Source organism: Tetrapisispora phaffii, chromosome 6 (assembly GCF_000236905.1).
Source record: "Tetrapisispora phaffii CBS 4417 chromosome 6, complete genome".
NCBI lineage: Eukaryota > Fungi > Ascomycota > Saccharomycetes > Saccharomycetales > Saccharomycetaceae > Tetrapisispora > Tetrapisispora phaffii.
The window spans coordinates 711,351-738,513 of record NC_016525.1 but is presented as its reverse complement, the minus strand read 5'-3'; the positions used below and the strand labels follow the sequence as shown (position 1 = coordinate 738,513).

Sequence of the window (27,163 nt, the reverse complement as noted above, 5' to 3'; positions counted from 1 at the left end):
TGCCTAGAATTGGCTCCCTCAGTCTCTTGCTTTGCCTAACAATTATGTAGATAATTTACTTCAGTAAACCAAAACAGTAGATACTAACAATTCATCTAAGCATTGTTTATTAAAATTATTATTATCTATTTACTTTTATAAATGAAGTTTTGTGTTTATTGTTTTCATTTTAGCGTTCGCGTTGATAGTACTACGCATTGGTGCATTCGAACGTTTATAAGTACTATGTGCTTTGCGATACTATGTCTATTAGAAATGCATACGATAGTGGTGGATCAGGGAAGATTAAAATACACTTAACCTCATTATTAGCAGATTGACACATGCTCGATAACTGTATTACTATCTAATCCAAATAACTCCCACCCTATCTATCTATAATTTGTCAATTATATACAATAATGATAATACGGCATCGCTTGTAATTTATGAAATAAAATACATTAATTTAAGTCTTCTTCTAACTTCTTAGTTAACATCTCGATCAACAATTGATCTCCACTGTTCGAATCGGCTATTATGAAAGGATTTAATTTGACACTCATGTATATGTGTTTAATTTTCTCAACTATATCTTGTATTCTCTCTTCGTCAATATCAGTGCTCTTGAACCCAATAATTAGTTTCAGTCCAGTCGCTTTGATAATAGATCCATATACCGATATCCCTTCCAATTGAAATAGATTTTTTATGGTTGCATTTGACTCCATTGCTAGACTGTTATATAAGTTACTGTTAAAGTAGTCAGTCGATATATTAGAAAAAACATTGAACTTTAAAACATCATTGATATCTTTCTTCCCATCCTCTAACACATGTATCAATATAGGAGTGTCATTCTCATCTATGAAAGAGGCAAAGCATGGTAAAAATGACATTCTTTCTGTGATCAATAAAATATAGTTGATTGGACATATATATAGTTGACCACTTTCCTTATTTGGATAGATATACTACTTTTTACAAAGCTATTACAAGTGGGAAATACAGGGTTTTTCTTATATGCACATATGCGGATTTCAAAATTTCAATCTGATGACTTTTCACCGACAGTGTAATGAAAGGTAATTTATTTGATGGGTTCGTTAACTTTAAAAGGTTCAGTTATTTGATTACTAAAGTAAATAATGCATATAGGAATACCTCAACCTCATCAACAGCTCGTAATTGAACTATAAGTAACAAAATATTTTTGAAAGATATATCTAACTAAAGGAAACTTATGTTGTTGTTTTTTTGATTTTTTACTATCTATGAAAAATATATATATATAAAGTACGTTTTGGAACATCAATTATAGTTGGCACCGATACTGTTAGCAGCAGTTCTACCAAAGACAACACATTCCAGCAAACTGGAACCACCTAATCTGTTTGCACCGTGAACACCACCAGAAACTTCACCAGCAGCATATAAACCTGGAGCCAAGATAGAGCCATCTTTCTTGACGACTTCAGCGTCAGTGTTGATCTTAGCACCACCCATAGTGAAATGGACAACTGGGGTAACTGTACCGACAAAAATTTCAGTATCAGCATTAACATCTGATCCGAATGAGTTGATAGTGACAGTTCTTCCGAACTCATCGGAAGCGTCGGTAGAATATTTGAGCAAACTAGTAGCTAATTCGTCAGCACTAATTGGAAAGTTGGATTCAGCAACAAATTCCTTGACAGTAGTCTTCTTTATCAATTTCTTGAATAAGTAGAAATCCATATTGTTCTTATAAGCTTCATAAACATTTTTGCTCATGACTAAATAGGCATTGTTTTTAGTGGATGGACATTCTTTTTGGATGGCAGCGGTAACTTCATCCCTGGTTGTTAATTCATTAACAAATCTCTTACCGGTACTTGGATTTAATAAAATACCACCTAGACCTCTCAAAGCTTCAGCAGCCAAGAATTTGTTACCAGCCTCTGGGTCAGTTGGGTCGATGAACCCAGTTGGGTGAACTTGAATTTGATCCATATCAATCAAATCAGCTCCTAATTTCTTCAATATTCTTTGACCGTCACCAGTAGTTTGAGAACCATTAGTAGTTGGTAAATGGACAACTTCAGGAGCATATTCTTTTAGCATTTCCTTAGAGAAACCAAACCCACCAGAACAGAATACAACATGTTTTGTTTCGATTGTTTTGTTGTTACCATCACCATCAACATAATTGACACCGGAAATAGCTCCTTGTGTGTCAACAGAGACATCGACGACATTACTGTTCAATAAGATGCTGACTAACTTTGGATCTTTTTCGGCCAATGCTTGCAAGTTCTTGGATAATGTCGAGACAATTTCAAAACCTGGTGGCAATTTGCCAGATGATCTGTGAGTTCTTGGAGCAGAGTGACCACCTAATTGTGCTAGCAAATCTAGCTTGATACCAAAATCATTTTGTAACCATTCAATTGCAGAGCTAGAATCGTTAGCTAATTTATTCATCAAGGTATCGACACCTTCGTTTGGCGGATTTAACTGTATCTTGGTAAAATATTCTGGGGAGTCTTGAACATTCAAAGTTTTTTGGGTCATTGTGAAAGCACCATTGATACCACTAGAGGCCTTTGTTGAATTGCCACCAATGTTAGCAGCTTTATCTAAAAGGACAATTGGGATTTTGTACTTGTTAACTAGTTGGTTACCGGCTGATAAACCAGCAAGACCTGTTCCAATAATGACGACTGGTTTTCTAGAGGACATTTTCTATTTGATCGTATACGTTGGGTGGAGTCTCAAAATTCAAATGGAAAGCAAGAACAAATATCAATATCTAAAGTTCTTTTAATAAAAATGTCTAAGATTTAAATACCTTCCATTAACTTAATTACAATGAAAGGTTTTTACAAGGAGATCAATTGATGCAATATATTAATAATTAAATAATTTTTCAGGAATTAAACGAAATACTAAAATTGCATAACTAAGCGATATCGCTTAGAGGCTTTAGTAATAGTTAAAGATAATATGTATTTAGTATTAGTAATGGATTTAGTAGAACAGAAAGTTAAATGGAATTGTAATTTGAATGTTGTTTACTTTATAATGAATTGAAAGTAATCATTCAATTATGAAATACTATATTATTTATTAAGAGTTTTGATACTATGTTATACAATTTTAGCTAAGTCAGTTGCAAATATATATAAATATGTATGCAACAATGTATAAGGATTTATGATATACATTTTTCCAACTTGGAAATATAAAATAACGAAATTGTTGTTTCCTGTAGCATATGCTAAAAGTAAGATTCCAGACACTATTTTAAAAATAAAAATGTGGTCAGAATCAGATTCATGAGTCTGTAGAATTCGTACTGGTTTCCTTAACCCAGTCAATGTATAAACGAGAAAGAACGAAAGAACATAATATCATAGCGTAAACATTTATATTACCAAAAAAATCAAACATGTCAGCCAATCAATATATTAAAATATTGATCACAAGTCGTCCCACCATATATGAGTAGTTTCCAGTTAAAAATTAAACTTTTGAAACTATTGATCATCAAATGTACCGGTTGTTTACGCAGTTTTCCAATTATACCTTGTATGAATGCATTAATTCATGCAATGAAATACTATTAATAAATTAATAAAAAAAAAATGCCCATTTGATTGAAATTAAAACCTTATTCATTACCAGTGTTTCTTAAAAACACTTGAAAGAAAGAATTACAATATGCCTTATAACCCACAATGCCACGTAATCTATACTTTTTTAAAAAGTTAATTAAAGAGATGTTTTCACAGAAAACTTAAATACAAATAATAGCTAAAACTAGTATTTGTAAGTTTTAATGTCACGGATAGCATTACCATCGACATCCATCTTTTCAGTAGATTCACTTCTATAAATTTGAGTTGGACCATTTTGACTGTATGGATGAGTTTTGGCATACTCGAAAGATTCTTTAACTGCTAGCTTGACTTTTTCTAATGATTCGTTAGAAATTTGGTAGTGGAAAGAGACTCTACCTCCCATTAGCTTGACACCGTATTTTAGACCTTTCTTGACTAAAACATCAGGGTCCATCTTTGCTTTTTGTAAGTCAATGAAAACGAAGTTAGTATCAGCTGGGGATTCTAATGGAATACCTTCTTGTTTGCAGAAAGCGGCTAAGTTGTGAGCCAAAGAGTGAGAGTATCTGATTTTTTCTTTCCAGTCACCGTCAACACAGTAAAGAGCCATTCTCGAGATCATACCAGATTGTCTGATACCACCACCCTGTTGTTTTCTGAAATGGTTAGCCTTCTTGATGAATTTTACGTCACCTACTAAGACAGAACCGATTGGAGCACCAACGGACTTTGACAAACAGACAGATATAGAGTCAAAGATTTCAGCAAATTGTTTGGATGGTACACCAGATTCAGCACAAGCATTGAAAATTCTAGCACCATCACAGTGTAATAATAAATTGTTAGCCTTACACCAGGTTCTGATACGGAATAATTCCTCCAATGGATATAAGATACCGTGTAAAGTATTTTCTAGAGAAATAACTCTAGTTGGAGCACCATGGATATCACCATCATCTGGGATGTAATGAGATTGGATGTCTTCCAACGTCAGGTAGTTACCGTTTGAAGGAATAACTGGGACAACCATTGACTGGGATAGGATAGCCAAACCAGCAGCTTCGTGAGTGTATACATGGGCTCTGTAATCACAAAGGATGGAATATGGAGGTTGGGTCAAATGAGTTCTCAAAGCGATCTGGTTGGATAAAGTACCAGAAACACAGAACAAACCGGCATCGTAACCGAACGTTTTAGCGATAGTCTTTTCCAATAAAACAGTATCAGTGTCTTCACCGTAAACGGCATCACCTTTCGTGGCAGATAAAGCCACTTGGATCATTTCACTAGTTGGAGTGGTGAAGGTATCGGAACGGAAATCATTGGAGGCAGAGACGTAATTTGGTGGTAATTCGAACTCAGACATTGTTTTTCTTGGCTATGGGAATCGTTGAGTTATAAGTATTTTTTGATAGTTTGTTGGGCAAGTTCAAGAGATACCAGAGAGTACCACAATTAAAATATTTAAACAAATGTCTATATAAAATGTAAATAGTCACATATAAAAATTCACAACACATATATATATATAGTATTAAATTAAGAAACAATTGAAAAAATTTTCGAGAATATGTATACAAGATGAGTGCATAACTAACAGAGAGAACCATGTATATTAGAGCAAAGAAACAAAAGAAATGTTAAAAGAAAATAAAGACCAGTAAAGCATCCTATTTTCTGATGAAAATACTATAGGATAGTAATAAGGCTTATGTTGTTTCTCTCTCTGAATAACAGTCATCGACTTTCAGTGTAAAATCGAGCCTCTGGTTCTGTGATTAATAATAGGAAGCAGACAGAAGTAGACAACCTTCACCACGAACACCCTGAACGATTGAAGAGTATTGTTGACGAGAAAGAGAGCAAATATGTTCTGTGAAAGTAGAATACATAGGTTTATTAGACGAACGAACAGTACAATTTCTTCAAGAAGTTGTAGAAGAAGTAGAAAAATTTTTTTTATTTCACTCGTTGAGGTTATGTAGCAAGAGACGAACGGTGCTTTATTGGGATACCGAGACTGGGACTGGGACTGAGACTGAGATGTAGATTAGGCTATGGTTTACAATTTGAGTTGGGAGTGGTCGTTGTGTTTGAGGCAACTAACGAGGGTTGGTGGTGCGTGTATTTCTTGTATTGCGTTTATACATATACATATATGTGTGAATATGTGTGTAGCATTTCCGGTAACAAAGGTATCGGGAATGGCTCTTTTGTACTGTTTGTCTCTCACAATTTCGAAGCAGATGTCCTTGTCTAGTGTGTTTGTGAATTCGTAGTGAGTCGTTTTTGATAGGTTTGTCTCTTTGTAAATGAGTGAGGTGAGTGTGAGCATGAGTGTATTGACTTGGTAAATAGTATTAGTAATGGTGGTTCCATTGCTTGTGGAAAAGTATGGCTGTTTCGAAAAACAGAAATAGTTCAAGGCGGGTAATCGCACTCTCTAAGTATTGAAATATTCAGTATCTCGAACAAACTGCTGTCTTTCAATATGAAATGATGTATATATAAATACATATGAATGAGTTGATGCCAGATTGTTACGTTTTGGTTTCCTTTCATGCGTTGTGGGTTCTGGATGGCGAGCAAGAAAACCAGTTCAGCTGCAACACATGATTGGGCTCAATAAATCGGGTCCAAACCCGGAACAAGAGGCAAGAATGGAGTTCTTGAGATCTGTATCGGCACAGAATGCTATTCAGCTGCCTTCGCCATTTAAGAAAGCAAACTATAAGAAGCCAGGGAGGAGGTACAAGTCGTCAAAGCAATTGACTTCTGAAGAATTGAAAAGATTAAACAATGTTGAGGGAAACCCTCCCCATAAAGTTACATATTTTAATGTATCTGCTCCACCGTCATTAAAACCAACAAAAAAATATTGTGATATAACCGGCCTTCCAACATCATACAAATCGCCTACAAACTCGATACGATACTATAATTCAGAGATATATCAAGTTATTGTGAAACCAATGACAACAGGTGTGGATCAACAGTACTTGAAGTTGAGAGGTGATGATTTTGTATTGAAATAGTCATATTGGGAATTTAATGTGATGATATGTTTAAAATGGTGCATATGTTGTGTATATATTTATATGTGTATGTATGTGCATATGTATGTATTTCTGTAAAAACAATTACATAAAAGGGGCTGTTCGAAATCGTTGAATACATGAATGTTATGATATTTTGTTTTGTTTTATTTTGGATGTTCATTAGGATATGTCACCGTGGGAAATACCTAACTCAACTATTGCATAGACGTTTAAAAGTGATAAGAATATCCACACTATGCCACTCACTATAGTCATTGCCCAATTGTTTGACATGTCGACCATAGTGTATTCATTATCTTCTTCGCCTTGAACATCAGAGTTATTCGGGGTAATATTTTCACTCCTGACGCTGCAGTCGATATCAGTGCCATCGTTTCTGGCCTCCTGAAATGATGGATCAGTTAAGTCGTTCTGTTTGCCTGCATCTGCACAACTTTTGGAGGTTTCCTCATTTCGTTTATTCATCACTGGTACCTTTAATGACATAATTTTCTTGCTAGAAGTAAAATAGACAAGTGGGGCTACAATAAAAGGCAATAATAATGATAGTACAACTTGTGAGGAATTCAATGCTTTCGATAACGCACTTCTTCCGATGCATATAGATATAATTAAGCATGGAATAATAGAAATTCCTCTTGTGAGTAATCTACGCTTCCATGGAACAACCGACCATTTGATATGACCTTCACAAACTATTTGGCCAGCCATCGTACAGACAATACCTGCAGATTGACCACTGAGGAGTAATGCCAGCATGAAAATTGTACCAGCACCTTTAGATATTGTGGATGACAACAGAGAATGGATTGTGTATAGATCTGCGCCAATAGCTTGATCAGTGCCATATAACGTTGAACCTGCGACGATTAATATAGCACAATTGATAAAAAATGCAACAGTCAATAAAGTTGAACCTAATTCTATCATGGAATATTTCATGCAATATTTGATTGCGCCTATTGAAGGAGCATAATTCAAAAACTTTTCCTCTTTCATTGCTTCTTTGTTGTACTTTGTATGATCTTCTTCAGTATCCTCGAAATCTGGGTCTGTATTTATAGAGTAATTATTGTGTTTCAAATCATAATCAAGTAATCTTGGTTGAACAATACCAGAACCTAAAAATAAAGAGTGGGGCATAACAGTGGCACCTAAAATGGAAATTGCATTATACATACCACTGTTGTGGAACATTTCCCTGGAAGGAACAAATCCTCTAAATATTTTTCTTGTTTGTTCAACGGTAAATGGTATATAAGAAAGTTCCACAGTAAAACAAATGAAAACAGCCAACACTAACCCTGCGATACCGATTTCAAACATTCTAACCAGTTTCATTGATGATACACCGGGCCTGTAGACCAACATAATGATAAAAATATCAACGATACTAATAGCGACACCTGCAGGGAGAGGTACTTTGATCAAAATATTCAAAGCGATAGCAGTACCAATGACTTCAGCGATATCAGTAGAAATGATACACGCTTCTCCGAAACAATAAAGGATGATATTTGCCCATCTAGGTAAATGAGTCCTACATGCTCTTGCTAAATCTAAACCTGTGACTGAAGCCAACTTAATACATAAACATTGCAAATAAATGGCAATACAATTTGAAAGTAATACAACGCACAGTAAGGTATATTGATTTTGAGCACCAGATGTCACTGCAGTAGAATAATTACCTGGATCTATGTACGCGACACTAACTAGTAAACCAGGGCCTACAAATTTAAGATATTTCTTAATTGTGTTCTTGATTTTTTTAGATTTTGATTCATTTTCTTCGATGTAAACTCTTGAAGAGACTTCATTATTCAATGATTGCTGTGAGGCCAATACCGTCATTTGAATTACCTCTGAGTCAAACTCTTCAGACGTTGACTGCTTTGAAGGATCATGCATCTCGTCTTTCAACGACTTCAAACCAGTCCTATGTATTTCTTCTGCCTCAATCGAAGCCTCTGAATAATCCTTAGAGTTTCTAGTCATCGGTGACTTAAATGTGAACAAATGATTATAGCTTTACGCATGTCAACTCTAGAAATATGCTTCAAGTGAATGAAATCGTTATTGAATTTGATATTTCACTTGAAGAAATCTTACAGCGTTGATGAAATGGAAACCTCCTTTCCAAGCAACTCAAAAAATATTTTAGTAAAAATGGCAGCACCCGTATAATTCTAGAAATGTTGGTAATATAATCAGGTACAAATCGATTAGACAAAACCTTTACAGCATCAATATGTGGGACTGTTTGTTGGTTAACTTTGTTTAATACAAGTCTTAAAATAACAGGAACAGACGGGACTAAATAAATATATCTAGATATAAGGTCAACATACCTATTTGTTGGAATATACTAATTTCCCAACGTATAGAACACTTTCAACATTTTTTCAAAAGGTTCATTATCACAATGCCTAAACATTGTAACTAGTAATAGTGAACTCTCTTGATCATAAAACAGGTACTTTCATTATGGTTGCGTTGCATCTTCGATACATCCTTAACACCTTCTAGTATAATGATCCGGGTACCTTCTACGCGTTCACCAATTTTGGCGTAGTTCAACATTTCAATTATTTGGTAATGATCCAAAACTGTAAATAGTAATATTTACTTTCAATGATGAATGAATAATAATTTACAGATGTTTGTTGGTTTCAATTCAATGTATTTCTAAGGTGGTTACCTTCATTGGTTTATTCAAATGTGTATATATAGTTTATGCTTTTTTATAAAAAAAACCAGAATTATTGTTTCTCTCTGTTTGTATAGCAATTAAATTCAATCATACTTAAGAAGGTTGAATTGAAAAGAAGGTATACGTTGTTGTGACGGTTATTTGGACTATGGAACTAGTTTATTTGTTAATATGTTCTGTTCTTTGGTTATCCTACGAACTATATGGGTATTTAACTGTTCCGGTGTTAGAGATTGTTAATTTCTTGAAAGTGAAAACACCATATGCGACAAAAGTATCTATTGATAGAATTGGTAAACATTCTATTACAATACATTGGGAGAATGAACCTGAATTTAAGAGAAAGGATAATACAGATGGGAATGCAGAATTAGATGATGGCGGGAAGATATCCCACTATCTGCTGTATTTGAATAATAAACAATTGTGTATTTTTTCAAATGCATCCGATGCAATGTACACATGTTGTTCGATTAATGGTTTAATTGCCAATGAAGAGTATAGATTAGACTTCATTACTGTGAATAAACTTGGATTCATTAATCGATTACCAACAATATATTGCATGACCAAAGATGAAAATTTTAATGATTTTAGTAACAAAATTGAAAAAACTACAAATAACAATTGGAAACGAAACGCTACGATTTTAATTGACAGCAGCCCTTCAGGGTCTGCATCTTCTGAAAACAATAATCATGAAAATGATAATAATGACACAAATAACCCTAATAGTTTTCAGCATTTAAATGAAAATATTCCATCTTATAACAGATTAATGAACTTAGAAGATCTGGAGGATTTGACTATTCCTGAATTACGGAGAATTTTAATATCCTCTCAAGAAGATCTCCACCATATAACCTCTCAAAGAACCAGAATCCTTGAAGATTTCCATGATACGAAAATGCAATTAGAACAAGAACTAGAAAGTTTAAGGACTAACTGGCATCATGAAATGGAATTAAGAAAATCGTTAAAATTTAATATAAAATCTCTAGAAAATTCAAAAGCCTTGCATGAGCTCAAATTAAATAAGCTTCATAAGAATATTACAATTTCAAAAGAAAAGAGCCAGAAAATGGAAAAAGATATGTTACGTTGGGAAAATGATGCATCAAATTTAGATGATCTAAATAAAACATATTCAGAAAAAAATTTGGTTATTAAAAATGATATTGAACAAACTATAAAAAAAATTAATTTATTAGAGAATGAAATCGCTGATTATGAATTGATTAACAAAAATCTGAATAAATCTAACAATAAAATGCTGAACAAGAAAGAACTAAAGGAAATATTGAAAGAACTAGATGCATCTATTTCGGATGAAACAGGTTTGCTATCATCCGATGGACAAATTATTTTATCAAAATTAACCAATTCTTCAAGTTTTTATAATTTGATTACTGATCAATTAAATACGGATTCCAAGTTGAATTCCATTTGGAACAGTAAGCAAAAAGATTATATGAAAAGGCTTGCTATTTTAAATCTAAATTACAAGCAAGTTTGTTTAACAAACTCACAATTGAGATCTAAAATAATGATAAATCCATATTCTCAAAATGGTAACATTACTTCCCAACAATCTAGGAAGTCTATTTCTTCATCAAACGTGAACAGCAACGTTAACTCGAATTCAAATATAGCATTGAATAATTCGGAAAATGAATCCACTAAACTAACTGGTTTGGGTATTATGGAAAATTCAGACGTGACATTGCAAACAGCAGAATCATTCTCTAACACCATATCTAATACTTTAGGTACTGATTCACAAACACAATCAAAAGACTCGAGAAGAGAATTTTTATTATCTTCACAACTAAATAATTCCATCAATGGCCAGTTCAATCAGTACAGTATACCAACTACTGCTACTATTACCGCTAATGCTACTGCTGTCAAGAGTAGTTCACTTTCAGGCATAGCATCTGATTTATTAGTGGATGATCTATCCAATCAAAGAAACACTTTTGTTGAAGAAACTAATAATGAGAGCAAGAAAGACATGGTTAATGGTCAAAAGTTTGAATATGAAAATAATTATCATGTAATTACAGGTTTGCAAGATTTGGTATATGAGGACACCGATAATGAAGACAAAATCAGCAACTACTCGAAAGGTTTTACTACAGATCAATTGGATAACTACTGGTTCAATGCTAAAGATAGGCCAAAAGAATTTATGAGACCGAGCATAACAAATTCTTTCCCAATGACCCCATCTCCTCATCAAACAGCATTTGCATTCAGTAATGCTAACGACTTTATTTCGCCCATCTCCTCTAACACCATGCCCTTTAATTCCTACATTAGAAACGTCTCATCGAATTCGAACACTGCTAACAATATGTATCATCCGGCCAATAATCTTTCCTCAGGGAATCTATTTATGTCGGGATCCATGGGAGATAACATAAGTAGTCAACCATACCGTGATCCTATGCTTTTATCGAATCCAAATATATTCCAAGGCCCGTCTGAAACCGCAGGGTTACTCTCATCATCGGTTCCTCCAATTAGCGACATGGCTATGTTCAATCCATTACAAGACAAGAATAGTTTGATGTTAAATGGAGACGACAATGAGTTCATCGACGGGTATCCCTTGCAGTCATCTAATTCGATAACCATTGGATCCCGTTCCAGATCTCAAACGAATGGTCAATCTTCGAATAACCTAATATGGAACCCTTCCAATGAAAGTGAAAAGAGCACCACTGATAAGAAGAACCCAAGTGTCAAGAAGAAAAAGAAAAAGTTCTTCAAAAAGTAAATAACATTCCACTTTTGAATCCATCCCACCTCCATATAAATATTTATAACATATTGATATAAACGGACAAATAGGTTAGTTAATGTATGCATCTGCATAATATATATATATTGCATAATCAAAACTTAAAGAATATCTATGTATGTGTATTGTCCATTAATTTGCCAATTTCAAACTTTAATATACCTTTCTTTCAACTGCTTGAAGAATTATAAACGTCCCTTCCCTCATTCATGTCATCAACTGTGCAACAGGAACACCACTTCTGCAAAGAACATAAAATTCTTAAAGATATCTGTTAAACTCTTGTCAAGTTCATCTTGAAATGTAAAGTTTCTGTATGGGAGACCGTATCTTTGTTATCGCAACAGGCGCGTTGCATCGAGAAGTGTTCTGCTGTACTTTCCGAGTAATGCAGCTTAGAAAAAAAGTAAGAAGTCTAAACTCAAATTGACACGTTGAGTTTCAAGAAAGAAAGAAAAAAGAAAATATTGGAAAGATCTCATTGCCATCTGAACAGGCATCTATGTTTAATGAAACATCTTTTAAGTTTCTTTAAATATATTCAGCATCTAGGTATATGAGAACATTGTGTAGATTTCTTTTGCAAATATTTGAAAACTTTTTAAGAGTCAAGAACAACGTCAGTAGTTTCAAGTTATCCTGAAATTGAAGAAACTCGTCCAATAAAAGATATATCTATAAAGGAAAAATGAAGTTGCAGGTTAGGAACTACCGTTATGTCGTCGGTGCTTTCGCCATCGTTACGATGTTCATGTTATTAAGATCATCGGACAATCTGTCTGATTCCGTGTCTAGTTTACAAGACTTCCAATATAATATTCAAGACACTATTCAATATGGTTTACAGCAGTCGGGTTTATTACCTGAATCCGATGGCTCCGCCGAGTCTAATGAAAAAAGCTTATCTCCAGGTCAAGTTCCAGGTTCTGCACAAAATAACGACGGTGCTGCTGCTCAAAATGAGGCTCCTCTAAATGATGCTTCTCAAGTGAACTCGCAACCAGTATCCCCTAAACCCGGTGTTATTGATGACAGTACTACTGACAACAATAACCCTGATGTCTCAAATGCAGTTAAGGAAAATTTAAAGGCCCAAGACAAGGCTACTAGCAAGCCATGCGACAAAGAAAATAAATTCGTTATTATCATCGATGCTGGTTCTAGTGGATCTCGTATGCATCTTTACAAATTTGATGTCTGCACTTCACCAGCTACTTTAATCAAAGAGTATTTCTTAGGTGTCTCTCCAGGATTGTCAGCATTCCCCGATAACGCTATTGAAGCCGCAAATTCATTAGAACCATTATTAAAACGTGCGCTAGAGGTCATCCCAGAAGCTCAAAGAGCTTGTACTCCAATCACTGTCAAGGCCACTGCAGGTTTGAGATTAACTGGTGATGAAGTTGCCACTGAAATATTGGCTGCTGTGAGAAATCTGTTAGAAACGAAATACCCATTCCCAATCATTGAAACTAATGGTATTGAAATCATGAGTGGTACCGACGAAGGCATCAATGCTTGGATTTCCACTAATTACTTATTAGGTAACATTGGTACCTCAAAGAAAGTTGGTACTAGTGCCGTTTTTGATTTAGGTGGTGGTTCTACTCAAATTGTTTTCGAACCATCTTATCCAAAGAGAGGCAAGTTACCAAATGGTGTCCACAGATTTGACTTGCCATTTTCAGGTATTTACTATACATTATACCAATACTCTCATTTAGGTTATGGTTTAAGTGAAGCAAGAAAAAAGATCAGTGTCAAGTTAATGGAACAATATAAACTTGGTGGTATTGTTACAGAGGCTGACGTTGGTAGGAACTTAGAATTGAACCACCCATGTATTCCAAGCAAAATGCAATTCTTAAATCAAAAAGTTAAAGTATCATCAGGTGAAATATATACTGTTGATTTCTTGGGAAGTACTGACTCTAATCCTGAAAGATGTAGGAATTTAATTACTAGTGTATTTGACAAGTCTAGTTGCTCCACTAAACCATGTTCTTTCGATGGTGTCCATCAACCATCTTTAGAGATGAATTTCCCAGAAATTGATGATCTATATATCATTTCATTTTTCTTTGATAGAACTTATAACTTAGGTTTACCAAAATCTTTCACACTAAGAGAAATGAAAGAATTTGCAGACACTATCTGTGGTGGTCCAGAGACTTACCACGATAGTTTTGCTGGTGTTCCATCGATCATTGGTAAAGCCCGTGCTTCCTCATTAAACTGTTTAGATCTGCAATACGAGGTTGCACTATTGGAAACTGGATATGGTATTCCATTAGACAGAGAGTTGAGAACCGCCCAAAAAATTTCCGGTAGTGAAGTTACTTGGTGTTTAGGTGCTGCTTTACCATTATTAGAAGAAAAAAATGGAAATGCAAAGCTACAACAAACACAGCCGCACCACCACCGCAACAACAACCAGTAGCTTGAATCCAGTAATTGATCCGGTCTACCGGTAGAGACCGGGAGGACCTCACGCCCATAAGACGACAATTTTTTATATAAATCTTGAGAATTATTTTTTTCTAATGTAACAAATATATATACCTATCCCTTTATCATAGTGTAAATATAATACAACATAATTCAACCTTTCGCCATTGATTACTGAGCATTGTCCTAGGTGGACAATGTGCCAATGTTCCCTGGCTGTTAGAACGAACCATTAACCGTTTACTAGAATACTAGAGTCGTCTTGAAAGATAGACCGAGCGGACACCCACTCAGCACAACCGAATCCCTGTCTGTTCTCCGTCAATTCGGGAAATGACGAAGGGGAGTTCTCTGAAACATGTGAACCAACCACCACCGTTCGAGAGACTCGAGTGTCAACGGTGAACGAGCAAGATACAGACAGATTAGCGTGAAGGTTACAACTAGTCAATCAGAATAGACAATTGCAATATGGTCTACTCTGATTGACTTTATAGAATTATGAGAAGACCAAGCTAAGAAGGTTCAAGAACAACCTCTCAAAGGAGGGCACTTCAAGCAGCAACAACAAATGCTCGACCACATCAGTTACATACTATTTGATTGGTTTCAATGCAATGTTTACTGTATAACTCTCGTTTACCATGTACCCATGTCCTTGTAGAATGCCTAAAACTTGGGCCACTTCAGTGACTTAATCTGTGTGATTCGTTATTTTTATTTTAATTTTCACTTTTTCACTTTTCTGATTCCGATTGGTACTCTTGTAGGGGCGTTTCTCTTGATTTCTGCAAATTTAAGGTTCAGCTTTCAATCATATAGAGGTGTAATAGTATATAATACTAGTTAATTCATTAATTTACTAATTCATTAATTTACTAATTCATTGATAATAATAATGAAAGGAAGTTTGTCCCTATTACATAACAATCGTTTTACTTAAAAGTACAATAGTATTCCTGATTCTGAATAATTGCAGCCTGTTCTCATTGTCGACAACAGGATAACGTTAGCTGCTTATTTTGTTCTGAAATTCGTATACTAAAGAGTAGTAGGAATAAACAGATAAACAGCCAATTAGATATTGCTAGGTATTTGTTATAGATTTGATAACTGCAATAATTATTACTCATTCACTGTGTGTGTGTTGTATGAAATAATAGAAGTCGTGGAAGGGATTGTTTTGGACTACTTTTATATCGTCGTTATACAGCTAGGTTAGAAATGAAAAGACCTTATCAAGTTGATGGTGTTGACCGGAATAAGAAGAACAAGAAAGATGTCTCGAAGATGAAGGTTCATTGGAAACTTTATGGGAGTAAAGATGATTTGTCAGAAGAGTTCAATAGTTTTTCATCCACCTCTAGTAAAGATACAGATGAACTCAAGCGTGATATGGAGTCTGTTTCGGATGATGGCAAGGGAAAGTCTAGATTGACCCTCTCAAAGGATAAGAACCCCTACGAAAATAGCAACGATGTTGACGACGATGTCGCACTGAAACAGAAGAATTTTGGAGACGATTATGAAGGTTGCATTGTTATTAATAAGAAAATTGAAGAACATAACAGTACCGCAAAAGAGACTGCCAAGAACTCACTTTCGACAAGCAAATCAATGCCTGATGTTTCGAAAATGAAAGCAGCTATAAAACCTCATTTTAAATATGCTTCTCATGCTTATGGGTTGCGTATGATGTCGAAAAAAATATTTAACACAAAAGTTGAATTAGATGTTGAAAATATCATGATAGTAATCAAGAACAATGATGTCTCTCTAATTTACTTACTAAGAGAATTGATCGAATGGCTTCTAGCCAAATATCCAGCGTTAACCGTCTACATTGAGGATAAAGTTTTGCAGAATAAGAGTTTCGATGTAGAATCGCTTATATCAGATATTAAATGCCCAGCTCGTAGAATCAAATTTTGGAATGTGAAATTTTTAGAAGAAAATATCGGTTTTTTCGATTTGGTAATTACACTAGGAGGTGATGGTACAGTCTTGTTCGTTTCGTCGATTTTCCAAACACACGTTCCTCCTGTCCTTTCGTTTTCCTTGGGTTCACTGGGGTTCTTAACAAATTACAAATTCGAACACTTTAAAAAAGATTTGTCAAGGATATTAAACAATAATAAAGTGAAGACTAATTTGAGAATGCGGTTAGAATGTAAAGTATATAGAAGAAGAGAGCCTGTGATAAACCCAGAAACCGGCAAGAAACTGTATGTTTCGGAACTCATATCAGAACACCATGTGTTAAATGAATTAACTGTTGACAGAGGGCCTTCCCCTTTCATTTCTAATTTAGAATTGTACAATGATTGTTCGCTACTAACCGTCGCACAAGCAGATGGTCTGATTATTAGTACTCCAACCGGTTCTACAGCTTACTCCCTCAGTGCTGGTGGTTCGCTTGTGTATCCAAGTGTGAATGCAATCGCGGTCACTCCAATTTGCCCACATACTCTTAACTTCAGGCCTATTATTTTGCCAGATAGTGTGAATTTAAGAGTCAAAGTATCTATGAAATCAAGAGCAACAGCATGGGCCGCTTTTGACGGTAAAAACAGAGTCGAGCTGTTTTCCGGTGATTATATTTCTATATCAGCAAGTCCTTATGCTTTCCCAACTATTGAATCCTCTCCAGATGAATTTATTAATAGTATTAATAGAACTCTGAATTGGAACTTAAGAGAGGAACAAAAATCTTTCACACATATGTTATCCGATAAGAACAAAGAGAAGTATGCAAACGACCCAATTAAATTAGATCAAGCAGAAGAAAGTTGCGAGGAAGTCGAACTCCAAGAGAAGATTGATGGAAGCAAAATAGATATAGCGATGGTTAAACATATGATGAACCCTGAAAGGAAATCCATGAATAGACTTGAACAAGAAGAACACGAGTCCTCTTGAAAAAAGCACCATAACAGAATATAATGATGCTCGTGTTAATGAATTTATGCGAAGCTATTCATACTTATATAATTATATACAATATTTTATACAAATCAATAAAGATTACTGATGTAATAACAGTTTGGCACTGATAATCTTAGCGATGGTGTACCTTTTCTCTAAAAAAATTGCAATAGAAAAAAGTTTTAGAGGAAACTGAGTTCCTGTAATAGCAACCAGTAAAATTGATGTTCAGTTTAATTAATCTAGAATTATGCAAAATGTCACTGCTAAACAGTCTGTTATTCTGTGGTTATATGCAACCATATGGAGGAGTAACGTTAGGAACGAGTGTATATTAATTAAAAGTAATTTGAGATAATTACCTGTTTAGGTAATGCAAATGAGTTTATATTTCCTAAAACGGAAGTTTTAATGAAAATTGAGCGATCGAAATTCTTAGTACCTCGAAAGATGACATTCTATATAAATGAGATCTGAATTATATTCCAATTGAATTTAACTAAATCCCTGGAACTTTATCAGTTAGTGTGTATCCCTATTTTGTACAGGGCATTAAAATAGGCAAATATCGTCAAAGTGATCAATATTGTAAAAATGAAGCTATCATTATTTTTGCTTTCATTTGTGGCTTTGATACAGTCATTAACAATTGCTTCTGATTCAATTTATTGCAATACCACAGCACATTGTCCAGAATCAATGCCATGTTGTTCTTTCACTGGTGTCTGTGGTACAGGTGAATACTGTTTAGGTTCGTGCAATCCAGCATACTCTTATAGCATTGACGCATGTTTGCCTGTTCCAGTTTGTAAAGATATGAGTACTTTGTTCAATAAATACTCCGATAAGTTGGTCAATGCATATTCATATTTAGGTAATGCCAGTGAAGCTGATTGGACATACACAGGTTACGTTATGGATTACGAGGATGAAGAAAGTTTGGTTTTGGCCATGCCAAAGAATACCACAGGTACAGTATTATCAACAACTAGATACATGTGGTATGGTAAATATAGTATCAGATTAAAGACTTCGCATCTTGCAGGTGTCATTACTGCTATTGTGTTATATTCTCAAGTGGAAGATGAAATCGATTACGAGTTTGTTGGAACAGATTTAGATACCGCTCAAACTAACTTCTATTGGCAAGGTACTTTAAATTACAGTAACAGTGCTAATATTTCGACAACCGATACATTTTCAAACTTCCACACTTATGAAATAGACTGGCAAGAGGACAAAACTGTGTGGTCCATAGATGGTGTTGTTGGCAGAACATTATACAAAAATGAAACATATAATGCAACAACTGGAGTTTACAGATATCCACAAACCCCAAGTAGAATCCAAATATCTATTTGGCCAGGTGGTGACTCCAGTCAGGGACAAGGTACTATTGAATGGGCCGGTGGTGCTATTGATTGGGATGCTGAAGACATAAGTGATCCAGGTTACTATTACATGATTTTGAATGAAGCTAATATTACATGTTATGACCCACCTAAAGGAACTACCAAGAATGGTACTTCTTCTTACAAATTCGTGAGTTCAGACTCATTTCTCGAGAAGGATGTTGCCATCGTTGACGCCAATATGATTTTGAAGAACCTTGGTGATTCTGGACTAACCAACTATACTAGTTCGTCAAGCAGTTCCAGTTCCAGTGCTAAGACATCAAAGACTACCTCATCCAAGTCTTCCAACAACAAGTCCGACTCGTCTTTTAGTACAGCAGAATCACAAATCACATCGTCTAGTTCCATTAATGCTGAACAAAAAACGAAATTCTTCCAGGACTTGAGCACTACCGCTAATAGCACCGGTGGTGCAGTTTCTGTACTGACAAATAATTGGGTTTCGATGGTGATTGGATTCATTGTCACCTACATACTGTAAACTTATCGAAGTTTTCGCATCGATTTAAACCAATTTCAAGAACACTTAGACATCCCTCTTGCATCCCAAATAGTCATATATGTACACATAGTATAAATAATAATCTCTTTTTTTAATTTAAATAAATGTTGAATTCGTTTATATACATGAATATAAATAAATATGTGTACTATTAATGGAATATATCGTTAAAAATAGTTAGCATTGGGATAATCAATTAACTCCCAAGTATGAGTTTTCTATTTGTGCTTTTATGTCTATTTAGTTGCCTTAACTAAGTAAGTGATTAAATCGTTTCTGTCCTTTTCCTTCTTCAAACCACCGAAAGCCATCTTTGTACCTGGAATGTATTTCTTTGGATTAGTTAAGTATTCAGACATGTTATTCTCATCCCATAAGACATTTTTCTTGATGTTTGCATCGGTGTAGGAGAAACCTGGAGCTTGACCAGAGTGTCTACCGAAGATACCGTGCAAATTTGGACCAACCTTGTTTGGACCACCTTCCTCAACGGTGTGACATTGTAGACATCTGGTTTTGAACAGAGTAGCACCTTTCTTTTCGGAACCTTTTTCGTAAGCCATTTTTGATAAGTTTGATATGTGTATGAGTAAGTTTGTTGGCCATATGCAATATATAAGAACAGCGAATAGACAAGAAGTGGGATAAGGAAGAAGAAATCGACAAACAGCAAAAGTGTCGAAATCTGAGATGTTTATATATCAGCCGGAAAGTTTCAAGTCAGTGGTTCGGAAGACCGATATAACAGATATATGCTCAATGATTTGTAGTCCAGAGCAGAGAGAAGTTAGCTCGAGAAGCTTGAAGGCATCTGGGCAGTGCTGAAGTAACCGAGATAGTTGGTTCGATGGTCCATGGACCGTTCGACGCAACGTGAAACGTATTGGCACAAACGTCAATAGAGAGAGTACTGTATGTGCGCTACATTACCACCACTAGGAACTGAAGAAGCGGGTGATATTATGGCAGGTATCAAGAGTTATTAGAAGATTGAAGTAAACCATCAAAAAAACGCATCAGCTCTCTCTGGCTCTGTTGCTTATACAGCCCATCCATCATACACAAATCGAAGATATATGTGACATAGTGCGAGAGCCCCCAATCAAATTTCACGAATTGCTGCTGCTCATGCACCGAAAAGAGACAGACAGAAACGAAAAGATGCATTAAGTGAGTGGCGGAGAGGAATAGTCCATTTCTATTGGACAATGGAGCCAGACGCAGGAAAATCTGTAATATCCGAAATATCCAGCTATCACCATTCCCGAAGGTGCTGCGTGTCGCTTAAATTATAACTCAAAAAAGGACAGTGCGTGTCCGGGTGACGAGACCAGGCTAGGGAACGGCGTGTTGTCCGGGTTACTTGTTGCTGTTGCAGATTTTGCGAGATCCTGCGATGAGGTGCGGTCTGGAAAAGCAAAAATGTGTTATTAGTGGGAGTATAAAGAGATGTGTTTGCGTGAGCGAGTGGGTGCTAGGCTGTTTGGGTTCCGAAGCACGAGAGCGTTGAGCCACGATGACTGAATCTAGACGTTACATTCTGGATATTGAAGGCACTGTCTGTCCCATCTCGTTTGTGAAGTCTGAGTTATTCCCTTATTTCCTTGAACAACTTGCTGATGTTATTTTGAATGTACACAAACAAGACGCTACAATCCAGGGGATTGTAGCCAAGTTCGGGATCACCGACAGCACCGCATTGCTGGTGCACATCCGTCGACTAGTCGAAGCCGATGTGAAGGACCCTGTATTGAAAGAGTTGCAAGGCTACGTGTGGTCGCGTGGGTACCACAGCGGCGACATCAAAGCGCCGGTGTACCCGGACGCCATTGGCTTCATCAAAGACCCGCGCAACAAGATATACATCTACTCTAGCGGCTCCGTTAAGGCCCAAAAACTGTTGTTCCGCTTTGTCAAGGACGCGGACACCGGGACAGTGGATCTGACACCACACATTCTTGGTTATTATGACATTACCACCTCAGGCAGAAAAATCGACCCGCAGTCGTATCGCAATATTGTGAGCGACATCAATAGCATCGAGAGCACAAACAACAGGGAATCGACATTCTTGTTTCTCAGTGATAACACATTAGAGATCGACGCTGCCAACGAAGCTGGACTCTCAACAAGATTAGTTATCAGGGAGGGAAACCAACCGATCCCCGCCGAGAAACTGTCCACCTACCACACAATACACAGTTGCCATGAGTTGCAATAACCGCCAACCCCATCCATTCACCCTTAGAGGGAAGTTCCCCCTTTGGGGGAACTTCCCTTCTCGTCTGCACCTGCGGTTGTTTGCATGGTGGAGACGAGAGTGTGAGCCAGCCGATACGTAACACCTAGATAGCGTTCCTGCATGCATGTGCTGTATATATTTTGTGTAAGAGGTACCCTTTAATCGATACAAGCCCGTGTGTGGCAGCTGCAGCGTGACGAGCAGCCATGACCTAATCAGATAAATTGTACAAAATGCGCGACGTCCCACGTTACCCGCACGCCACACCGTCCGACAGAGGCGTGTGGAAAGCGAAAGTTTTAGAACCCGAAAAAACGCATTGACATCATCACTGCGACGGGAGGGCCGGGCGTTCTGTGTTCTTCCCCTCTTTCGCTCGGCTCCCTGCAAGTGCCCGATATAAGACAGCGCCGAAGACGCCCGCGGAGACGCACGCATGCCACACATTACCGTTTTAGGCCGGCGCTGTTCTCGGCAAAGATACCGAGCGATAAAAAGTAGTTCTGGCCGGTCGGCCTGGTGCGTGCGTGCGTGTGCGTGGCCGCTTGCGCGCGACCAATCCGTCACTGCGCTCCCGGACGGCTTTGCTGTTGTTTCGCCAGAAACTGCGAACACAAAGACGCAAAACCACACAAAATGGAGTTTTATCGTGCTCCCCAGCGCGCGCACACGCGCCCACGCACACGCACGCACGCACAGCGCCATATCCCGTGCTGTTTCTAGAAGCTGTCCCCAGCCCACGCCATCGCCCTCCCGTGCATCGAGTTGGACGTTGTTGTTTTTGAAAAATTTGTGTTCGTTGGCTTTTTTCGGTGTCACCAGCCAGCGCAGCGCCATCTGCTCGCTGCTCGCTGCAGCTGCATGTCAATGTCTCAACTATGTTGTTTTACCATGGACTTATCCGATGTCTCGTCGTGTTAGAGATAGAGATAGCTTGCTAAGTGTCAAACTTATTGCGGTTTTCTGCTATGATGTTGTTGTACAGACGAACTCGACTGCAATTGAAAAAAAAAAGTGCTAGCTGAAAGAAATTTTTCTTTGTTTTTCCAATTCCTTTCACAAAAATAATTATTATATAAATCACCCTATATTTAAATTCTTTTCCAATCTGTCGTCCTCTGCTTCTCTTCCAATTCCTGTTTCTTTTACAGTTCTTAGCAACAGTCGTAAGAAATCACCAATCGATTATCGCTCTAATCTCTCCACACAACAGTTATAAAATATGTCTGACGAAGAACAACATACTTTCGAAACCGCCGACGCCGGTTCCTCTTTAACCTACCCAATGCAATGTTCCGCTTTGAGAAAGAGTGGTTTCGTCGTCATCAAGGGCAGACCATGTAAGATTATCGATATGTCCACCTCCAAGACCGGTAAGCACGGTCACGCCAAAGTCCATTTGGTCGCCACCGATATCTTCACCGGCAAAAAGTTGGAAGACTTGTCTCCTTCCACTCACAACATGGAGTGTCCATTCGTCAAGAGAACCGAATTCCAGTTGTTAGACATCGACGACGGTTTCTTATCCTTGATGACCATGGAAGGTGACACCAAGGACGACGTCAAGTTGCCAGAGGGTGAATTGGGTGACAAAATCCAAGCTGCCTTCGACGAAGGTAAGGACTTGATGGTCACTGTCATCTCCGCCATGGAAGAAGAAGCCGCCATCTCTTTCAAGGAGTCCGCCGGTGCTGCTTAAGCGCCTCTGTGCGTGACCACGGCGTTGGGAGTCCCCTCTTCCAATTATAATTATTTAAATTAAAAAAAACCACGAACAAGAATTATTTAAAACATATTCTATTGCATCAATGTACGAAGTAAACTTTTTTTTTTGGAACGTTTTTTTTTTCAGCAAAGTATAATGTTTATATATTACTATTAGTTATTCTATATTGTCATTATTTACCATTTTAAAAACTGAAGTTATATGAAGTTCATTCTTTTAAGGCTCCTCGGAGCAATTATGTTTAGTATCAATGATTTGGCATGCAGTGGCAATCGGTCGCTGGCTCGCTGATAACAGAGAGGAAGTCTCTCCACAAGCCTAAACATAAAACATTTTACAGTCTTGGAAGAGTTCACCGGTGAGAAATCTCACAACTGTTATTCGCAAACACGAAACTTGGTACTCTTTACGCTCGTACAACGAAAAGTAATCACTTGTCCCCAATTCTCACACACCCAAACGATGAAACGGTCATGGCTGTCTCGTTGGTGTCGTCGTGGCAGTTGCATTTACTGTCACTTGCAATTGCTGTCCAGTAGAGTAGGCCAAACTTACCCGGGTTTGTTTGCTGGTCACGTGCTATTACAACCTTCCCCCATCTCGGGCAGGCCGTAACCGGTGACATCCCATGGCTTTCTCGGAAGTAAGAAACGACAAACGCTCGATATAAAATTTTTTATTCGGTTCAACTGTGCAACATAACAGGACCATGATGTATGCCATGCTAAGATGGACTCATAAACAGTTCTCAATTCTGTGGCATTGCAACAACTATACCCGATCACACATATATATAGCTATATCACGACCATTGAAGAACTGTCGAGGAAAATTTGCTGCTCATTGCTGGGAACAAATTCTGTGTTTACCGAGCCATCCAATCCATCCCAGATAGATAATACACCGCATTTCACATTACCGTCGCTCAACAATGCTAAAATCACTGATAGTAAGGAACAATTTATTCACCATAACGAAAAGACTTTACCATCCCAATGTCATTGAACATTACACAAACCCAAGGAACGTTGGTTCGCTAGACAAGAACCAATCTAATGTCGGCACAGGACTGGTGGGCGCGCCTGCCTGTGGGGACGTCATGAAGTTGCAGATCGAAGTGGACGACAAGACAGGCATAATTGAAAATGTGAAGTTCAAGACATTTGGTTGCGGCTCTGCTATAGCCTCGTCCTCTTACGTGACAGAACTGGTGAGAGGCATAACTGTCGACGAGGCAGCAAAGATCAAGAACACAGAGATAGCAAAAAAATTGAGTCTGCCTCCAGTGAAACTTCATTGTTCCATGCTGGCGGAAGACGCGATCAAGGCAGCCATTAGAGATTACAAGTCAAAAAGAAACTCTACAAACTTAGCATGATCACAGCATACTGAAACATTTATCAGCTCTATCATTGAAAACACTAAAAGAACAATAAAAAAATAAAAGAACCAATTTAAAAACAAACTAAAAATTCATTATTAACGACAATTCACATTCAAAATTTTTTTGCATATTTCCATCAGCTTATATAAAAATAGGTGTTATCATTCTCTAATAAATAGATATATGTATTTGTATATTCCACTGCAATGGATAGTTCCCAATACCTAACATAACAAATATGTAGGATATCTCTTATTCAAATATATGCTTATTAACTAAACAACCTCATCGCGATTGAGGTCTTCGTCTTTTGTGATGAGCCTGAAAGTTTTTTTAACAATTTCAAATATTCAAAGTTTTTTGGAAACTATATTATTAAAACAGTGTATGTTTAAACTTGATTAATAGTATTGAAAACCTTTGCTTCCACTCTTTATTTCAGTCGGTCCAACTGCAAACCAAGTGGTTCACATACATATAGAAATCCAAAGCATTACACCCAACTTCAACCGTCATGTCATCCACTCTATTTGACGATATATTTGTAATTTCCGATGTCGACCCAGGTCGTTACAACAAAGTCTCTCGTATCGAGGCTTCCTCCACTTCTCAAGAACAAACTAAATTAACTCTAGATATTAACACAGATTTATTCCCGGTGAATCTAAAAGATCAATTGACAATTGCCATCGCCTCCTCATTATCCACAGACGGTTCAGTAAACAGCAGTGACAACAAAAGTTGGAGACTTCCAAGACCAAATGAGAGATCTTTAGCCGATGATTACGATTATGTCATGTACGGTACCGCCTACAAATTTGAAGAAGTGTCTAAAGATATGATTACCATCTACTATTCGTTTGGTGGTTTACTAATGAGACTGGAAGGTAACTACAGAAAGTTGAACAATTTAAAACAAGAAAATGCATACTTACTAATCCGTCGTTAGATATAACCCTAGACAAACACTATAAGGTCAATATTTGTTAGGTAATAAATACATTAGGTAATTTCACATTGAGTCTGAGTTGATAAAAATATCTATCATACAACTATATAAATATTTTTATGTAGTTACTTTGTAATATGTTCATTTTTTATTAAAAAGAAATACAAACTGCTATTGTGAAAAAGAAATTCATATCCATCTGTGTTTATTCAACTAAATATTTATCTTTTTAATTATTTTATGCAATGATTTAGAATTTTTATGCAAATTGGATCATACCGCTAGAGTAAACATCATATTAATGAACACTCCGCTAACAATAGCCATTTTTTGTCTTCTGTTAAATATTTTATCCACTTTCATCAACAATAGGCCAAATAGTCCAAGCGTATACCCGACAGTTAACCCTAATAATATATCAGTGCTATGTTTTAAATTGGCTGTCGATACTGAATTAAATAAATTATCAGCATTTGGATCGTTTACACCATTACCGTTCGGAGACCGATTTACACCTGTATCCATCCATTGTTCTTCTAGTTCTCTAATGTCTACATTTCCAGTACCGTTATTCCCATTTCCATTAACTTCTGTGCTACTTGAATCTGTATCTAAATTTTGTAAGTCACCATACGTGCGTCTAAACTGTTCTCTGAACATATCTATCTCTTCCTCAGAGAATCCCACTGCTCTCAGTCTGTCAAAACCAATTGCTTGTGAAGTAGTTGAATTTGCCGACTGAGTTCGTTCGTCCAGTTCGTCCTCGTTTGCTAATTCACGATCAGTTAACGTATCCACGCCCACCATACAATGCACATAAAACTTATCTCCATTCTCAGTACTGTTGTTCCTGAAAAATCTGGCCAAATCATTAGCTATGCCCGAGGTAGCATTCAATATAACACCATTCCGAATAAATTTTAACCGTTTCCTCTCTGTTTTCTCTGGTCTTCGACTTCGACACATATTCCGCAACCATTTCGTGCTAATGTTCGTAAAGGGTACATTTGTTATGTCTAATTCCAGATCACGTAGAGATTCATCTGAAAACCTTATTACTATATATTTGTGATCTATTTCATCAGCTTTAGTAGTAGGTAAAAGTGGTTCCAATGACATTGTTAAGTTAAAAAGTCAAATCCCAACGTCCCTTCTATTACTGTCTAATTAACTCACCAAAGAACTCTTGTCAACAATTAATCCCCAATAAATACTCTAGAACTATTATCAGTTAATAAACATTCTCACTAAATAATAATATATCGAAGTTGAGCAAGGATGACTGTAGAGCTTATATAACCTTAAACATTATAACCCTTTCTATTAAATTGTTAATTATTATTTTGAACCTTTAGAAAAATTGAACCGGGTAACAATTAGAGAAGTATATAAAGAGATGGAAATTTGAGATCT

At 36.6% G+C, this 27,163-nt stretch overlaps 16 protein-coding genes across 16 annotated transcripts; 10 read left to right on the top strand and 6 right to left on the bottom strand.

Annotated features, from left to right (window-relative positions):
* Nucleotides 1-443: 443 nt before the first annotated feature.
* Nucleotides 444-878, bottom strand: TCA17 (Tca17p; the record flags this gene model as incomplete). Its single annotated transcript, XM_003686209.1, has 1 exon — nucleotides 444-878. The coding sequence occupies one exon, from the start codon at nucleotides 876-878 to the stop codon at nucleotides 444-446; it is 435 nt and encodes a 144-aa protein (XP_003686257.1).
* Nucleotides 879-1,290: 412 nt separating this feature from the next.
* On the bottom strand, nucleotides 1,291-2,700 carry FRD1 (fumarate reductase; the record flags this gene model as incomplete). Its single annotated transcript, XM_003686208.1, has 1 exon — nucleotides 1,291-2,700. The coding sequence occupies one exon, from the start codon at nucleotides 2,698-2,700 to the stop codon at nucleotides 1,291-1,293; it is 1,410 nt and encodes a 469-aa protein (XP_003686256.1).
* A 1,080-nt stretch (nucleotides 2,701-3,780) lies between these two features.
* Nucleotides 3,781-4,947, bottom strand: GLY1 (threonine aldolase GLY1; the record flags this gene model as incomplete). The annotated part of the gene is made up of 1 exon (XM_003686207.1): nucleotides 3,781-4,947. The coding sequence occupies one exon, from the start codon at nucleotides 4,945-4,947 to the stop codon at nucleotides 3,781-3,783; it is 1,167 nt and encodes a 388-aa protein (XP_003686255.1).
* Nucleotides 4,948-6,193: 1,246 nt separating this feature from the next.
* Nucleotides 6,194-6,616, top strand: IES6 (Ies6p; the record flags this gene model as incomplete). The annotated part of the gene is made up of 1 exon (XM_003686206.1): nucleotides 6,194-6,616. The coding sequence occupies one exon, from the start codon at nucleotides 6,194-6,196 to the stop codon at nucleotides 6,614-6,616; it is 423 nt and encodes a 140-aa protein (XP_003686254.1).
* Nucleotides 6,617-6,799: 183 nt separating this feature from the next.
* SMF1 (divalent metal ion transporter SMF1) lies at nucleotides 6,800-8,638 on the bottom strand (the record flags this gene model as incomplete). Its single annotated transcript, XM_003686205.1, has 1 exon — nucleotides 6,800-8,638. One exon carries the CDS (start codon nucleotides 8,636-8,638, stop codon nucleotides 6,800-6,802), a length of 1,839 nt encoding a protein of 612 aa, XP_003686253.1.
* Nucleotides 8,639-9,501: 863 nt separating this feature from the next.
* On the top strand, nucleotides 9,502-12,135 carry GTA1 (Gta1p; the record flags this gene model as incomplete). Its single annotated transcript, XM_003686204.1, has 1 exon — nucleotides 9,502-12,135. One exon carries the CDS (start codon nucleotides 9,502-9,504, stop codon nucleotides 12,133-12,135), a length of 2,634 nt encoding a protein of 877 aa, XP_003686252.1.
* Nucleotides 12,136-12,847: 712 nt separating this feature from the next.
* Nucleotides 12,848-14,599, top strand: TPHA0F03360 (uncharacterized protein; the record flags this gene model as incomplete). Its single annotated transcript, XM_003686203.1, has 1 exon — nucleotides 12,848-14,599. The coding sequence occupies one exon, from the start codon at nucleotides 12,848-12,850 to the stop codon at nucleotides 14,597-14,599; it is 1,752 nt and encodes a 583-aa protein (XP_003686251.1).
* A 1,232-nt stretch (nucleotides 14,600-15,831) lies between these two features.
* YEF1 (NADH/NAD(+) kinase) lies at nucleotides 15,832-17,526 on the top strand (the record flags this gene model as incomplete). Its single annotated transcript, XM_003686202.1, has 1 exon — nucleotides 15,832-17,526. The coding sequence occupies one exon, from the start codon at nucleotides 15,832-15,834 to the stop codon at nucleotides 17,524-17,526; it is 1,695 nt and encodes a 564-aa protein (XP_003686250.1).
* Nucleotides 17,527-18,126: 600 nt separating this feature from the next.
* UTR2 (chitin transglycosylase UTR2) lies at nucleotides 18,127-19,428 on the top strand (the record flags this gene model as incomplete). Its single annotated transcript, XM_003686201.1, has 1 exon — nucleotides 18,127-19,428. One exon carries the CDS (start codon nucleotides 18,127-18,129, stop codon nucleotides 19,426-19,428), a length of 1,302 nt encoding a protein of 433 aa, XP_003686249.1.
* A 257-nt stretch (nucleotides 19,429-19,685) lies between these two features.
* CYC7 (cytochrome c) lies at nucleotides 19,686-20,012 on the bottom strand (the record flags this gene model as incomplete). Its single annotated transcript, XM_003686200.1, has 1 exon — nucleotides 19,686-20,012. The coding sequence occupies one exon, from the start codon at nucleotides 20,010-20,012 to the stop codon at nucleotides 19,686-19,688; it is 327 nt and encodes a 108-aa protein (XP_003686248.1).
* A 953-nt stretch (nucleotides 20,013-20,965) lies between these two features.
* Nucleotides 20,966-21,670, top strand: UTR4 (putative acireductone synthase UTR4; the record flags this gene model as incomplete). The annotated part of the gene is made up of 1 exon (XM_003686199.1): nucleotides 20,966-21,670. One exon carries the CDS (start codon nucleotides 20,966-20,968, stop codon nucleotides 21,668-21,670), a length of 705 nt encoding a protein of 234 aa, XP_003686247.1.
* A 457-nt stretch (nucleotides 21,671-22,127) lies between these two features.
* Nucleotides 22,128-22,712, top strand: TPHA0F03310 (uncharacterized protein; the record flags this gene model as incomplete). The annotated part of the gene is made up of 1 exon (XM_003686198.1): nucleotides 22,128-22,712. The coding sequence occupies one exon, from the start codon at nucleotides 22,128-22,130 to the stop codon at nucleotides 22,710-22,712; it is 585 nt and encodes a 194-aa protein (XP_003686246.1).
* A 201-nt stretch (nucleotides 22,713-22,913) lies between these two features.
* On the top strand, nucleotides 22,914-23,390 carry TPHA0F03300 (uncharacterized protein; the record flags this gene model as incomplete). Its single annotated transcript, XM_003686197.1, has 1 exon — nucleotides 22,914-23,390. The coding sequence occupies one exon, from the start codon at nucleotides 22,914-22,916 to the stop codon at nucleotides 23,388-23,390; it is 477 nt and encodes a 158-aa protein (XP_003686245.1).
* Nucleotides 23,391-24,348: 958 nt separating this feature from the next.
* TPHA0F03290 (iron-sulfur cluster assembly scaffold protein) lies at nucleotides 24,349-24,795 on the top strand (the record flags this gene model as incomplete). The annotated part of the gene is made up of 1 exon (XM_003686196.1): nucleotides 24,349-24,795. One exon carries the CDS (start codon nucleotides 24,349-24,351, stop codon nucleotides 24,793-24,795), a length of 447 nt encoding a protein of 148 aa, XP_003686244.1.
* Nucleotides 24,796-25,315: 520 nt separating this feature from the next.
* RPB8 (DNA-directed RNA polymerase core subunit RPB8) lies at nucleotides 25,316-25,750 on the top strand (the record flags this gene model as incomplete). Its single annotated transcript, XM_003686195.1, has 1 exon — nucleotides 25,316-25,750. The coding sequence occupies one exon, from the start codon at nucleotides 25,316-25,318 to the stop codon at nucleotides 25,748-25,750; it is 435 nt and encodes a 144-aa protein (XP_003686243.1).
* A 273-nt stretch (nucleotides 25,751-26,023) lies between these two features.
* On the bottom strand, nucleotides 26,024-26,869 carry DSC3 (Dsc3p; the record flags this gene model as incomplete). The annotated part of the gene is made up of 1 exon (XM_003686194.1): nucleotides 26,024-26,869. The coding sequence occupies one exon, from the start codon at nucleotides 26,867-26,869 to the stop codon at nucleotides 26,024-26,026; it is 846 nt and encodes a 281-aa protein (XP_003686242.1).
* Nucleotides 26,870-27,163: the final 294 nt, after the last annotated feature.